The 14,298-nt window shown below is 38.4% G+C and overlaps 1 protein-coding gene across 6 annotated transcripts in view; it reads right to left on the bottom strand.

Annotated features, from left to right (window-relative positions):
* Nucleotides 1-4,446: 4,446 nt before the first annotated feature.
* LOC124777838 (ADP-ribosylation factor-like protein 2-binding protein) overlaps nucleotides 4,447-14,298 on the bottom strand; it is a 107,758-nt gene continuing 97,906 nt past the window's right edge. For 5 of the 6 annotated variants that reach the window (XM_047253370.1, XM_047253368.1, XM_047253373.1 and 2 more), the window contains 2 exons: nucleotides 7,450-7,546; nucleotides 4,447-4,653 (listed from right to left, as the gene is read on the bottom strand). In XM_047253370.1, coding sequence (XP_047109326.1) covers nucleotides 4,594-4,653; nucleotides 7,450-7,546 — 157 coding nt within the window. In that variant the 3' untranslated portion in view covers nucleotides 4,447-4,593. The remainder of the gene's footprint in view (nucleotides 4,654-7,449; nucleotides 7,547-14,298) is intronic. The other variant, XM_047253371.1, reaches the window with a different exon arrangement.

Genomic DNA, 14,298 nt, shown 5'->3' with positions numbered 1-14,298 from the left:
GAAATATGTTAAAATCACTACTTGTGGAAATTCTGAAACCACTTCCCTAATCTTAAAAAAGACAGGAAGATGTTGTTACATGCAGAGATCAAATATTTATACAAGAAAAATTATCTGTCTAATAGGCAGTTGTTCTATATGCATCTATTTATAGCAAATAAATGGCTCAAATCCACCTCTAACAAAGTGTGGTATCCACCTGAAGATCAGACTATAAACTCTTGAAACCTCGTGGGAGAAAATAAAAACTGATAAATTGTTATATTTGAACTTTTATTGTCAAAATTGTTGCAGTTTCCTTAAAAAATTGTCCAATATGGACAGCATAAGGTACTGGCAATTAGCCAGATGTGGAGGCGTTCCCTTCTTGATCTTCAAAACAGAAGAGGTGCTGACTGCGGAAGTGATCACCATCTTGTAATACCTGAATCATGGTTAAAGATTGCTGCTACTGGTCATCAAGATGCAAATTGCAGACAGAAAAGATTTAATATTAGAAAACTTCAAATCAAGGGCATTAGAAAAGAGTTTGTGCTGAAGTTGAAGAAACAATATAGTCAGTTGGAGGTGGAGGATTGAAGTGTGGAAGGGGCAATTGTACAGGTGGAGAGGAAATGAAATAAAATAAAGAAAACCTTCCTAAATTCCAGTGAGAAGGTATTAGGATTCCTGGACACCAGAAGGAAGCCATGGAAATCTGATCATACATGGCAGAAGATTGAATAAAGTAGAGAAATAAAGGCCTTGATCAACCAGTGTAGGGACAATGAACAAAAAGAATGCCTTAGAGCAAGGTACAAAAAGTTCCTTGGTGAGTGAAGAGAAGCACTAGATCTGATAACAGAAATCTGGTAAAATAGCTTGCAGAAAGAACTCGAGAGGCAGCAGAAAGGGGCAATTTGAAAGAGCTGTATAATATCACCAAACAGCTATCCCAGAAAAGCTTTAACGAAAGTAAACCAGTGAAGTCAAAAGAGGGTGAATGTTGACCAACAGCGAGGAGCAGTTAAAACAATGGAAGGAATATTTCAGTGAGGTATTCAACATGAACCTGATCCATCCAGAAGAACTAGACCAACAGGAAACACCTGCACTGCAAATCAATACTCACCCTCCCACCCAGGAAGAGCGAAATCATCAAGGCTTTCAAAAGCTGCAAGAATAACAAGGCACCTGGTGTGGATAGTGTGATGGTGGAAATGCTCAAGGTAGACTATGATCTAACAGCAGATACTTTACTGCCCCTGTTCCAACAAATCTGGAATACAAAAGTCACCTCGGAAGATTGGAGGAAGGGAACCTTTATCAAGTTGCCAAGGAAAGGAGACCTGACAAAGCGCAACAACTGGCATGGCATCACACTTTTGTCAATATCCAGTAAAGTATTTTCAAGGATTGTTTTAAACTGTCTCAGAGTGCCCATGAACAGTAAGCTCAGGAAAGGACAGGCTGGTTTCAGAGAAAGCAGATCATGCACAGACCAAATTGACACCTTGAGCATCATTATTGAGCAATCCATGGAATACTGTGAAACGTCCCCTTGAAAAATTAATGAATTACTGTGCTGATAAACCTCTTACATTATTTGATTTTCAAACAGCTGAGCAGAACTGAACGTACTCAGACATTTCGCTCTTTTCCTATTCTGATCAACACTAAACTGACACACAATATTTTTAGCGCAACGCAATCTTACTTCTAATAATCCCTACAAAAGAATGGCCTTGACTATCAATTACCTATACCTTTCACAAATCACTTACAAAAATCTTCGTTACTCAAACTACTGCAATACAGCGAGCGCCAATACTGCCAGGTAAGTAAAAGGTTCAAACTACTGAAGGCACAAACTACTGATAGGCATAGTTAGCAAATGAAAGATTTTGATAGAGAACAAACAATGTATTTACCTTAATAGTGTTTAAAAGTCATCTATATCAGTCCATGATATCCAATATTACAAATTTACTGTCTCTGTCCAGATCATCCGCTCTCAAAACTCCGCCATCTCACTCCCCAAATCCACCACTGCTGGCGGCTCACCTCCAACTGCGCAACGCTACGTGCTGTTAACAGTCAACTGCCCAACACTACAATAGCAAATTCCAACAATGCCACCCAGCCACAGACTGCACACAGCACAGCCAGCCAGTGGCGGTGGCGTTGCCAATATAAGAACCTAAACAGCCTACTTACAACTGGTATCCTTTGTATCTGGCTTTTGTTGATTTTGAAAAAGCCTTTGATAGGGTGAGTGTGACGCCATTTGGAAATCAGTGCAGAATTATGGAATACCTCCAAACATCATCAGTATCGTGAAGATGAGGTACAGAGAATATACTTGCCAGGTGAAACATGATGGAAATCTCCAGAGCCATTCAGTTTAAACTCTGGAGTAAGGCAGAGTTGTTTGCTTTCACCACTGCTGTTTTTGCTGACATTAGATGGTGTCATGAAGAAGGTAAACCGCCTATATGATCGTTTGGAGGACCAGGACTTTGCAGATAACATCTGCCTTCTGTCCCACACTTTCAAGGACATAAGTGAGAAGCTTAAGGAATTGGAAACAGAAGCTCAAAGAGTTGGATTGAAAATAAACACAGCTAAAACTAAAGTGCTTAGGATAAACAGAAGAACATGAATGCACTAGCCGTGAAAGAAGAGGAGATTGAGCAGGTGGAGAGCTTTTGTTATCTGGGAAGTATTGTTTCCAAAAATTGGAAACCTTCAACAATATTTCACAAGATGTCCAAACTGGTCGCAGGTGGGCAAAGGCCCCTTTTGCCTTTTTGTTCCTACTTTCGATGTCTTTGACTCAAATGTAAAATCTGTTCTGTTTTACGGGTGCAAGATGTGGAAAGTGACAGCACAAATTAAAACAAGAGTACAAACCTTCATCAATAAATGTCCGAGGACTATACCGTGAGTACGCTGGCCAAATATTATCTCAAACCACGAATTATGGCAATGCAACCAACAACAGAAAGCCGAGGTAAACGTAAAAGAAAGGAAATGGAGATGGACCGGACACACTTTGAGAAGAGGCCCGCAACATATTCCAAAGCAGGCTTTAGAATGGAACCCTCAAGGAGCAAGGAGGAGAGGCAGATCACAGGACTGTTGAAGCCGAGGTGGCAGCTGTTGGTCACTCCTGGACTAACATCAAGAAGATTGCAACAAACAGGGTCAGATGGAGAGCTCTAATATGGGCCCTATGCTTCACATCAGAGTAAAAGGAATTAAGTCAAGTCAAAAAATGGAGAAATCAACATGTCTAAATGGAAATTGAATAAATTAACAATGAACCCATTAGATCAGTGGCTGAGCTCTTATATATACAGCAATTAAAGATGACAATGACTTGGCCAAAATCAAAGGAAATAAACATAAGATTTAAATGGTGTGAAGGCTTTTGTTACAGCAAATAGAGATTTCAAACCTAAATTTCTTAATGGCTTTGAAATGGAAAGTTACAATGAATGTATACTACCAGTTTTGACTTATGGCAAGTGAGAGAGAGATTTTTAATGAAGAAGAAAGGAACAGGAGAGATGCATGTTGGGAATTACTAGGAGATAAGGAAACAAAGAAATGGACAAGATTAAAAGGCATGCTTATAACAGTAACAGAGATTAAACAAACACAGGCAGAACTTGTAATGAGACAAATGGATTGTACATGGACCAATGAAATTCTTTGTTGGATTTCAGGAGATGATGATAAACTGAAACAATGGCATTATGCAAGGTGGGTGGCTGGAATTAGACAACATGCAGGAGAAACATGGGTGCATCCAGCTGAACTGGTAGTGTATGGAGGAGCTAAGAGGAGGCCTTTAGTCATCAGTAATGTCACATGGCTGATGATTACTAGTATTTAATATTTATTTGGGAAGAAATGGAGATTGTTTCCAACTAAATTTAAACTGGGGCAGATTTAATTTGGTGACAGGCACTACTCACTCGGTTGTAGGAATGATGTATCAAGGGATAAAAACATTATGTGGTAAAATTTTGTCACAAGTGCTCCTATTAATGAGTGACTCTCGTGTATAGTGTGGTGTTTATGAGGCCAATACTTGGAGCCGTTATTTCTGTTTTGGACAGCAGTGAAATGATACACAACCTCGGAAGGTGCTAGTCACATTAATAGAGGATGTCAAACCAGAGGACAGGTTGCTGCAAGACAGTGTCAAGAAGGCTTGCTGAATACCACCAGAACATAAGAAATATCACGATGATTATGTTTCTTTGTGCACTGTGTTATGCATTAAAAATAAAAATGAAATGAATACTCAGTCTCTTGATGTCAGCTATGTTGTAATGAACTCATATCAAGTGCCTGCTTAGTGTTAATTCAAAGTAGTAGTGTTTGGATTGAAAATTAATGTAGTCAAATCTGCAGTCAAGGTACAAATTAACAACTGAGAGAACATTTTCACATCTGTATTTTACACAGGTTTCAATAAGAATTTTATTTGTCTATAGTGCACTGGTACATACTACCTGACAAAATATTTCTCAAAAAGTATTATGTTTGGAACAAAATTCATGATTCGAAAGAAAAATTTACGTAGTGCGAATAAATTCAGTCTCATGCAGAAGGCAAGTCATATGCAGTCACTAACAAATTTTCCACAGTTCCTTCTTTAACCTGTAAAAGGAGTAAACAGTTATTAAAAAGATCAACAATGACACACAAATATTATCCATTTGTCAATCCATAGCAATGTAAAAGAATTTACAGAAAGCTTAAATATTTCAGAGAAAAATTCAGTTGTCAGTTGCAAATATTTTTATTTCGCTTGACTGGTTTTGACGAATTAATTTGTCATCTTCAGAAGATTACAATACCAGGAATATTATAAATCTTTCCTTGGGTACATTTGTGTAAAGTATAAGAAGTATATCACAGAAACTTACTTGGTATTGCTTTCAGAATGATGGAACACAGCAATCACTTGCCCTTAACTTTCAGGTTTTATTGAAGCCAGTCTAGATTATGGCTAGTGCCTAGCCACTATCAGTGCACTGTTCCATTGTTTCAGTACATGTCCTAGTATGTCAGTGCCCTGTTGTTCGGTCTTCTGTCTCAGTTCGTTCAAGACTGTCAAGACTAGTCTTGAATGAACTTGACAGAAGCCGGACAACAGGGCACTGATGTACTAGGACACATACTGAAACTATGAAATAGTGCACTGATAATGTCTATGCACTAGCCGAAATCTCAATTTGCTTCAATAAAACCTGAAAGGAAAGGATGACTGATTGCTGTGCTCCATCATTTTGAAAGTCATATTACAGTCATTGGCCCATTCCTAATGGAAGAGTATTGGTTTAATAGATGTCAACATCTTCTTCTTAGATGTAAACACATGTTGATAATTTACAGTAGCTCAGTCACACCTATGTACATGTCAAGCTGTTCTGCCAGCAGCAAGGAACAAATATCATCATTGTCATCTTTAAGGATTAAGGCTTTTTGTCTGTATCACCTCAGATTTGTTCCCACTACCTCTATAAGGGATGTCTGACATTCCTCTTGCTGATTGGGTTATACTGTATTGCTGTTTTAGTTTTTCTACCATTAGACATACATTGGACTTGCCTTTCCATTTCAGTTGGTACTTTTCAGTTATATGTATATAAAAAGTATAACTCAGCTATATAATGTACTTACATACAATACATTATAATACATAATAAGACGGAAGAAGACGCAAAGACACAACTTGACAACTTAAGTAAGGTAGCCAGAAAGGTGGGACTGAGGATCGCCTATAACAAGACAAAGACATTAAATACCACTGCAGACTGGGAAACACCGGAAGGCACTGTGAAAATGGTGGACAAATTTAAATATCTGGGAGAACCTATAACAGGAAGGAACAGGAGCAAGGAGGGAATAACAGAGAGGATAAAGAAGATGAGGTCAGCCTTCTGCATGACGAGAGAAATATATAATAAAAAGAATATGTCCTCGGAGGCAAAGTTACGCCACTACAAGGCAACGGTGAGGAATGCAGTATTATATGCTGCTGAGACGATGACACCAGGAAGAAATGGGGCAGAACAACTAGAGAAAGAAGAGAGAAAAATACTAGGTCCCAAAAGACGTGGAGAGAGGTGGATGCGAAGACCTAGGGAAGAATTGTACCGTAACATGAGAACAATATCCGGGGAAATCGGATTCAAAAGGGCAAGGTTTGCTGGACATATAGTTAGAATGAGTATGGACAGAATGATGAAGAGAGTGTGGGAAACAACAGGGAGGACTAGGGGAAAGACAGGAACCAAGTGGGTTGTTGAACTTTGGAAGGACTGGTTGGAACTGGGGATCAAGGTCGAAGGAAAGGGAAATTGGAGGAACAAATATACACCGACCAATATGCCGGAGATCAATGACAGAGAAGAATACAGGGAAAGATTAGAGTGTCACCAGTGGAGCCGACAGGAGAAACGGAAACTGAAGATCTCAGAAGAAGAGCGGGAGAGAAGAAGAGAAAGAATGAAGAGGTTCTGGGAGAAGAAGAGGAAAACGCAGTCCATGAAGGGGCTACCCGTCGTCCTATAGAGGCCGTAATGCAAGAAGAAGAAGAAGAAGAAGAAGATATAATACATTTGAAAATAATGACACACAGTTCTAATATATAAAAGGAGTGAGCTGATTTTCACATTTTATAAGAGATAGCAATCAAAACAAAGTCTATTTTTAATATAAGTTTCTCATTCAACAAATCTTCTGGATTTTGGTGGGAAAGTTTAAATATTTCTAATTCTTCTCAAAGGTTCATTTTGTAGTGCTTGTCAACTACACGCAAAATTTTTACATTAAGTAAGGATGGAGGAGGAAAAGTGAGTTTCTCAATTTTGAGATGTTCTGCAAAACTTGTCATTTATGAATTCTCACAGTCTGTTGAGCAAGTGCTCATGAAAGTGGCTCTTAAGTGACTTCCCTGTCTGTCTTATATAAAAACTCTGACATACTATAATGTGTTTTATATACCTCAGAGTTGAGAAATTTGTCAGTTGGATGTTTCTCATTATGCATAAAGAGCAAATTAGTGGAATTACCAGTGGTGAAGGACCCAGTGATGTCATATTTTTTAAATAAATTACCAGTGGTGAAGGATCCAGTGATGTCATATTTTTGAAACAAATTACCTATACGATATATGAAATGTCACCTAGAAATGGGATTCAGGACAATTTTATTGAATGTAGAGGACTTTATATTCTTACACTTTACATAAATGTATAGCCAAGATCTAAAGATTTATAATATTCCTAATTCTGTAGTCTTCTGAAGAAGAGAGATTAATTTGTCGAAATCGATAAAGAGAATTAAAAATTTTTGCAACTGACAATTGAATTTTATTCTGAAATATATATACTACAGTTGTTGAAAATTACAGCTACGAATAAAATAATACAGCTGAAATATACTTACTGCCTTATAATCTAAGAACATTTCCTTAAATGCACTGAAATCTGTAAAGGTATACAATACTTCAAACACTTCCCCATCCAGGTTGCACTTTCGTCTCCTGCAAGTTATTTCAAAAGAACTGTTCTTAAAAGGTTAATCTGCATTTCACATAACTCATTCAGAATGAAATTTAGACAATGTTGCTTCAATGTATTCAATTATCAAGCAATAAAACAGATGTGAAACTTATATGCCATCATACATTTTGGTGCCTTATCTTCATTTCCTGGTGTCATTGTGGTTTAGCTCATCACTACAGCCCTCATAAATGCAACACTATTGGGAGGTATTCTGGTTTTGTCCCATTTGAGCTATGTATTTCATTTGCAAACTGCCTCTGAAGTTTGCACTTTTCAACTTAAAGACTGTCATTTGAAGATTGCAAAGTAACTTTGTTGCTTTAATATCATAATATGCAGTGGCAAATATAGCATTAACAAATATGGTTATGTTTAAAGTCCAGGCATCACCTAAAGCAAGAAAAGGTTCTTCAGTTTTTTTTAAATAGACTGTAAACTTGCAGTTCCTTAATGAGCATCCCTTGTGCCACTGACGCAGTTTTTATGTAGTCATGAATTTCTTGCACAGTGTGGTTGGTTTCAAGTATCTAGTTTTTTATGGAAGCACTAAGACATATAAAGTTAGCATAAAAATATACTGGTCTTGTCTGTTAATTAACAGATTCGAAAAGTAATCAGTAGTATCATCACTTTCATCACAAGTGAAGTGAAATCTTTCGAGTATATGAGGCAAAAACTCAGTCTGAATTTCCAGCAATAGTTGGGTGTGCAAGTCTCATCTAAGGAACCAAAGCACATCAAGTGTAGTCAACATACACATCCAAATGTAGCTATCAGTTGCCTAATCTCTTGTGGTCTGACTCGTAACGCAGGGTGATTCAGAAAGAACTTTACAACTTTAAAAATTCGTATAAATTAATTCATAGTAATTTATTGAAAGGAGATATAGAGCTGGGTTTTGTGTTAATTTCTGGGGAAACACATCAAGTTTTTTTACCTTAAACTAAAGATGTTGTATGTGGTTTACACTGAATATCCTGCACACATCCCATCGAAAGTCAATTTCTTTCCAAACTTGCTCTAGCATTGCAGATGTAACTTGCTCAGTGGAGGTGTAAATTCTTGCTCTAAGTTCAGGTAGAGAAGCCAGCACAGGAGGTACAAACACATATCCCTGATGAATCCCCATAAAAAGAAAAAAAAAAGTTGTGTCAGGTCTGGAGTATGTGGTGGCCATGCAATTGGCGCATCATGGCTAATCCATTACCCTGGAAAGCAGTCACTGGTAGTGGGGTGGTGCACCATCTTGCATGAAGTAAACATTTCATTCTTGGTCATCCTCATCGATCTGTGATATCAAAAATTGGTGTGACATATCCAGGTACAGTATCCCGTTGATGGTTCTCTCTCAGAGAAAAAAAGGGCCATACACTTTGTTCTTGCTCAGTGCACAAAAAAACGTTCAGTTTGGGGGTATCATGAACATTTTGCAATATTTGATGTGGATTTTCACTGCTCCAAATCCTACACTTACGTGTGTTAACCTTGCCATTTAAGTGAAAGGTTGACTCGTCAGAAAAAATGATTTTGTCCAAGAAATGTTCATCCTCATGTAATCGATTTAACATAACCGCACAGAAGTTCTTGCAAGCAATTTATCAGAATTTTTATTGCTTGTACAATCATCAATCTGTATGGTTTCAAATTCAAATGCAAACGGTTTCTCAACACACGCCAAACAGTCGTATGTGGGATTTGCAGTTCAGGAGATGCAGGCTGGGTCAATTTCATAGGGCTGTTGACAAAACATTGTCTCACTCGCTCAACGACGTTGCCAGACGTGTTTGGACAACTTGATGATTTCCCATGTCTTACCAAGCACCCTATTTCTACAAAACATTATGCCACTCATAAATTGTAGACCTACCAGGAGGATCTTTAGTGTATCTGGTACTGAAATTACACTGAACTGTTGTCACCGACTTTTCTTCAAACCAAAACACACAGCTAGCAAACTTGGGTCCATAGAAGGCAGCCATCTTTAATGCAACTGCTGCTAGCATTCCTTACAGTGTGATTCTGGACTAGAGAACTACACAAGACAAAACTTGATGTATTTCCCTACAAATTGACACTAAAATAACCTCTGTAGCTACTATGAATTAATTTACATGAATTTTCAAAGTTGTGAAGTCCTTTTTGAAACATTCTGTATAATCAATGGTGATGGAATAATCAAAAACTCTGCATTGCATGTTTGTTGTCAAATGCAATTTGGTTTATTGGATGCCAGAGGCACTTTGTTTGTTGTGCACATTGTACGTATGTGGCACAAACTGAGGGGTGTTCTGTCAACACAAAAATGACTCGATGTACCATGAAAAGGTAATGACAAGGACTCAGAGCAAAGAGAGAAGAAACTGGAAGCATTAGTATGTATGAGCATGGCTACTATACATTGAAACTTGTATCCTCTTTTCCAGTTTAAGTCTATTTCACAAATACAGGGTGTATCAAAAATAATTGTGCAAACTTACACGGCTGAAAGTACATGATAATAGAAGCACGAATGTCCCAGTAAATACAGGTCTGCAAAAGAGCCGCTTGCGAGATAATCACAATTGTATGGTTCCACACCGCCACTGATGGCGTTGTTTGTAACATTATCCAGTTTCCCCCCTTGCGTACTTGAGGCCATCCTATGTTTGCTGTTTACACAACGGAACATTGCCAAGAGATGGAGATGGAATCACACCATACGCACAGAATGTACAGGACGGAAACAGTACACAGTCTCACAGGGTATCAGATGCATCAGAGGAGTGCCATGTGTGCTGTGTTGTAGTTACAATGGAACTGTACAGTAATGAAGAGTATGCAGATATGCATTTCGTGTACAGTAGTGCTAATGGCAATGCACAGAGGCTGCACATTTGTACCAAGAAACATATCCTGATCGAAGACATCCAGAAAGTCGTACATTTACAAGGGTCTATCAGCGCCTGAGAGAACATGAGGGTTTTGCACATGGCAGAGCAGGAGGTAGACCTGCTCACATTGCACCTGAGGTTGAGGGTATGGTGTTGGAAGCAGTACAGCACTCTCCAGGAACCTTAACGAGAAGAACTGCTATTCAAGCGCCTGTACTAAGCCATAGCAGTGGATGGAGAATTTTACATCACAATTTACTGTACCCTTACCACCTCCAATGACTTCAATGTCTCAATGATGCAGACTTTCTTCCTAGAGTGATGTTTTGTCAGTGGCTGCAACAGCAGGCTGTAGTTGACCCTCATTTCGCATGTAACCTTTCATTTACAGATGAAGCAGGATTAACATGCGATGGTGTGTTTAACTATCATAACATACATTTGCGGTGTGAAATAAACCCACATGCTGTTCATGAGTCACCACATCAGCAATGTTTCTCACTGAATGTGTGGTTAGGGGTAGTAGGCAATCAACTCATTGGGCCACACATTCTTTCACGACAACTTAATGGACGGAGGTACCTTAGCTTTCTGTGATGTCATCTTCCAGGATTGCTTGAGGACGTCCCCCTTCAGCAGCGTCAAGAGTACGTGGTACATGCATAATGGAGCTCTGGCACATTTTGCTGCTGGTGTGAGATGGCATCTAACACCCAGATACGGCCAAAGATGGATAGGTCAAAGTGGACCTGTACCTTGGCCTCCAAGGTCACCTGATCTAAATCCTTCAGATTTTTGTGTCTGGGGTCACCTCAAAGGCAAAGTGTACAGCACACCCGTTAACATGACTAGAGTTGTACATGCTTGTCAAGAATTCCAGAATGATCCAGGTGTTTTCAAAAGGATTCGAAATTCATTGCAGAGACAAACACAGTATTGCACCAGATGCAAGGAAAACACTTCAAACACCTCCTTTAATAGGTACCCCATGTGTGAAGTGTGAACTAATTCTAATGTACAACCCAATAGTAAAGTCTAAATTTCAAATTAATGTGTATTAACTAGGACAATGTTTACAATGACATTAGTGGCGGCTTGGAACCATACAGTTGTGATTATCTCGCAAGCAGCTTTTTTGCGGACCAGTGTTTACTTGGACATTTGTGCTTCTATTGTCATGTACTTTCAGCCATGTAAGTTTGCGCCATCCTTTTTGATACACTCTGTATACAGCAGATTCTGTTCACAGGTACTCTGATCAAGAGGACTGTGTACTATATCCAAATGATTTGTACTAGTGGTTCTGGTGGTGAAGGCAACTTTTGAATACGATAAATGCTGAAATGTTTGCTGTTATGGAATTTCATGGGAGATGTTTTTTCTCCTAATCTCACTGGATTAAAGTGGAGAACTATGCAAATTAGTTTTTGCATAACTTTTTGAGCCAGAAGAAGACTTTTATTTCTGAATGTTCAGCTTTACTGCAGAACAAACTGAAGGGAAATGATGAGCTTTAAGCATATATGGAGAACAAAACTTAGTGCAATTCATGATAAAAATTACTCTGATGAGTTTGCAAATCATGCATAGCAGATGTTGTGATTAAAATCAAGGATGACAGTATAACTGAAGGCTACTATTCCTATTATTAATCCATATAGCTCCAATTTTTATTGAATGGAATCATTTGAGAGTTGCCACTCATCCCCAACAGGACAGCCAACTTCAGTAACAAAAGCAGTGTGGATGTGAAGTTCATTTAGCGAAAATGTTCAAATCACTGTCTTATGGGATTTTGGGGAAGCCTCTGCAGGTATTTTTTTTGCAGTCATGGTGCTGTTTTGCTCTATCCAACAGTGTATAGAATGTTTTCTTTCAAATTAAACTGTGTAACAGGAGTAAAATGTATTGAAATTAAGTTTTGGTGATGAGCAGAGAAACACTTCTTCAAATTCAAAGGGACTTCTAAAACTGGAACACCAATAGAGAAACTGAAGGCTTCATGGAAGGCAAACAGGTTTCATAATAATTCTGATTATTAACGTGTAATTTATGTTTATTGGTGACTGCTAATAGAACAGAAACATACTGTGCCAGGAGAGTTAGTGGAATTGGTCAATCTTTTGAGTCTTGCATGAATCTACGATTAAAATAAACTGGCAAGGTTATTCCAGATAATATATATGGATCAGTTAATCACATCTAAAGACAGAATATGGAACAATTATAATCGCATCTAGAAGAACAAACTTAGAAACTGTTTTAGTGACATAAAGTATCTCAAGATCTGGCTAAAAAAGTTAACATTATCTATTGCAAAGAGTTGTGGTGTTTTCATTGATAAGGGGTATTTCATAGATTGGCAGGATAGGTATGGGAAGGGGAGGCTGGCAAAACTTATAGGTGACAGTGTAGTGGGTAGTAGTGGGATCACTCACGGAAAAATTCCTGTGGTAGTTGGTGTTAGAGCTGAACCTTTTTTAGATTGAAGTGTGGTGACTTCCATATAAATTTTGTATATGATGGTGGAAGAAAAAGGATGTTGGTAGATCTCCTAAATTCATATGATCTGATGCAGACTGTGTTTTTTCCAACTAGGTTGCAGGGAAACAGTAGCACAGCCATAGAAAATATTTTTATTTATTCTTCATTACTAGATGGGCATTCAATTAGTAAAAGGGTGAATGGCTTTTCAGATCATGATGCACAAATTTTAACACTAAAAGTCTTTTGTACTCAAACAAATGTCACATATAATTACAAAGTATGTACGAAAGCTAATCCAACAGCAATAGAGAGTTTTTTAAACCTTGTCAAGGAACAAGAGTGGCAGGATGTTTATAGTGCCAATAACATAGATGATAAATATAATGCTTTCCTTAACACATTTCTCATGCTCTCTGAGAGTTGCTTTGCATTAGAATGTCCTAAATGGGGTACTAGCAATAATAGGCAGCCCGAGTGGCTGACTAGTGGAGGAGGAGGAGGAGGAGGATATTAGTGTTTAACGTCCCGCCGACAACGAGGTCATTAGAGACGGAGCGCAAGCTCGGGTGAGGGAAGGATGGGGAAGGAAATCGGCCGTGCCCTTTCAAAGGAACCATCCCGGCATTTGCCTGAAGCGATTTAGGGAAATCACGGAAAACCTAAATCAGGATGGCCGGAGACGGGATTGAACCGTCGCCCTCCCGAATGCGAGTCCAGTGTGCTAACCACTGCGCCACCTCGCTCGGTGGCTGACTAGTGGGATTATAATGTAGAACAAAGTGGGAATTATATCAATATATTAGAACTACTCACAATCAAGCTACAGTAGCCCATTACAAACAGTATTGTAAGGTGCTTAAAAATGTTATCTGGTCAGCAGCACAACAATATAAAGTCATAGCAAAATACTGAAGTACTGTGCCGCACATGTAGCCCTGTATTTAGCCATATTTGCAGTTTTTCCTTTAGGAATGGTCAGTTTCCTGAACGATTAAAGTACTCAGTAGTAAAGCTGCTTTATAAAAAGGGAGAAAAGGATAATGTAGACAATTTTAGACCTATTTCTATGCCACCAGTGTTTGCTAAAGTTATTGAAAAGGCTGTGTATGTAACGATAATATATCATTTTAAACCACATAATTTGCTATTAAATTTACAGTTCGGCTTTAGAAGTCGTTTAACAACTGAAAATGTTACATTCTCTTTTCTCTGTGAGGTACTAGATGGGTTAAACAAAAGGTCTCGAATGCTAGGCATATTTTTTGATTTAACTAAGGTGTTTGGTTATGTTGATCACAAAATATTGCTCCAGAAGTTGGACCATTATGGAATACGGGAAGTAGCTCACAACTGGTTCACCTTTTACTTTAGCA

This window comes from Schistocerca piceifrons, chromosome 2, assembly GCF_021461385.2.
Source record: "Schistocerca piceifrons isolate TAMUIC-IGC-003096 chromosome 2, iqSchPice1.1, whole genome shotgun sequence".
Classification (NCBI taxonomy): Eukaryota; Metazoa; Arthropoda; class Insecta; order Orthoptera; family Acrididae; genus Schistocerca; species Schistocerca piceifrons.
The sequence above is the reverse complement of the archived record's forward strand: the minus strand, read 5'-3'. Positions and strand labels throughout refer to the sequence as shown.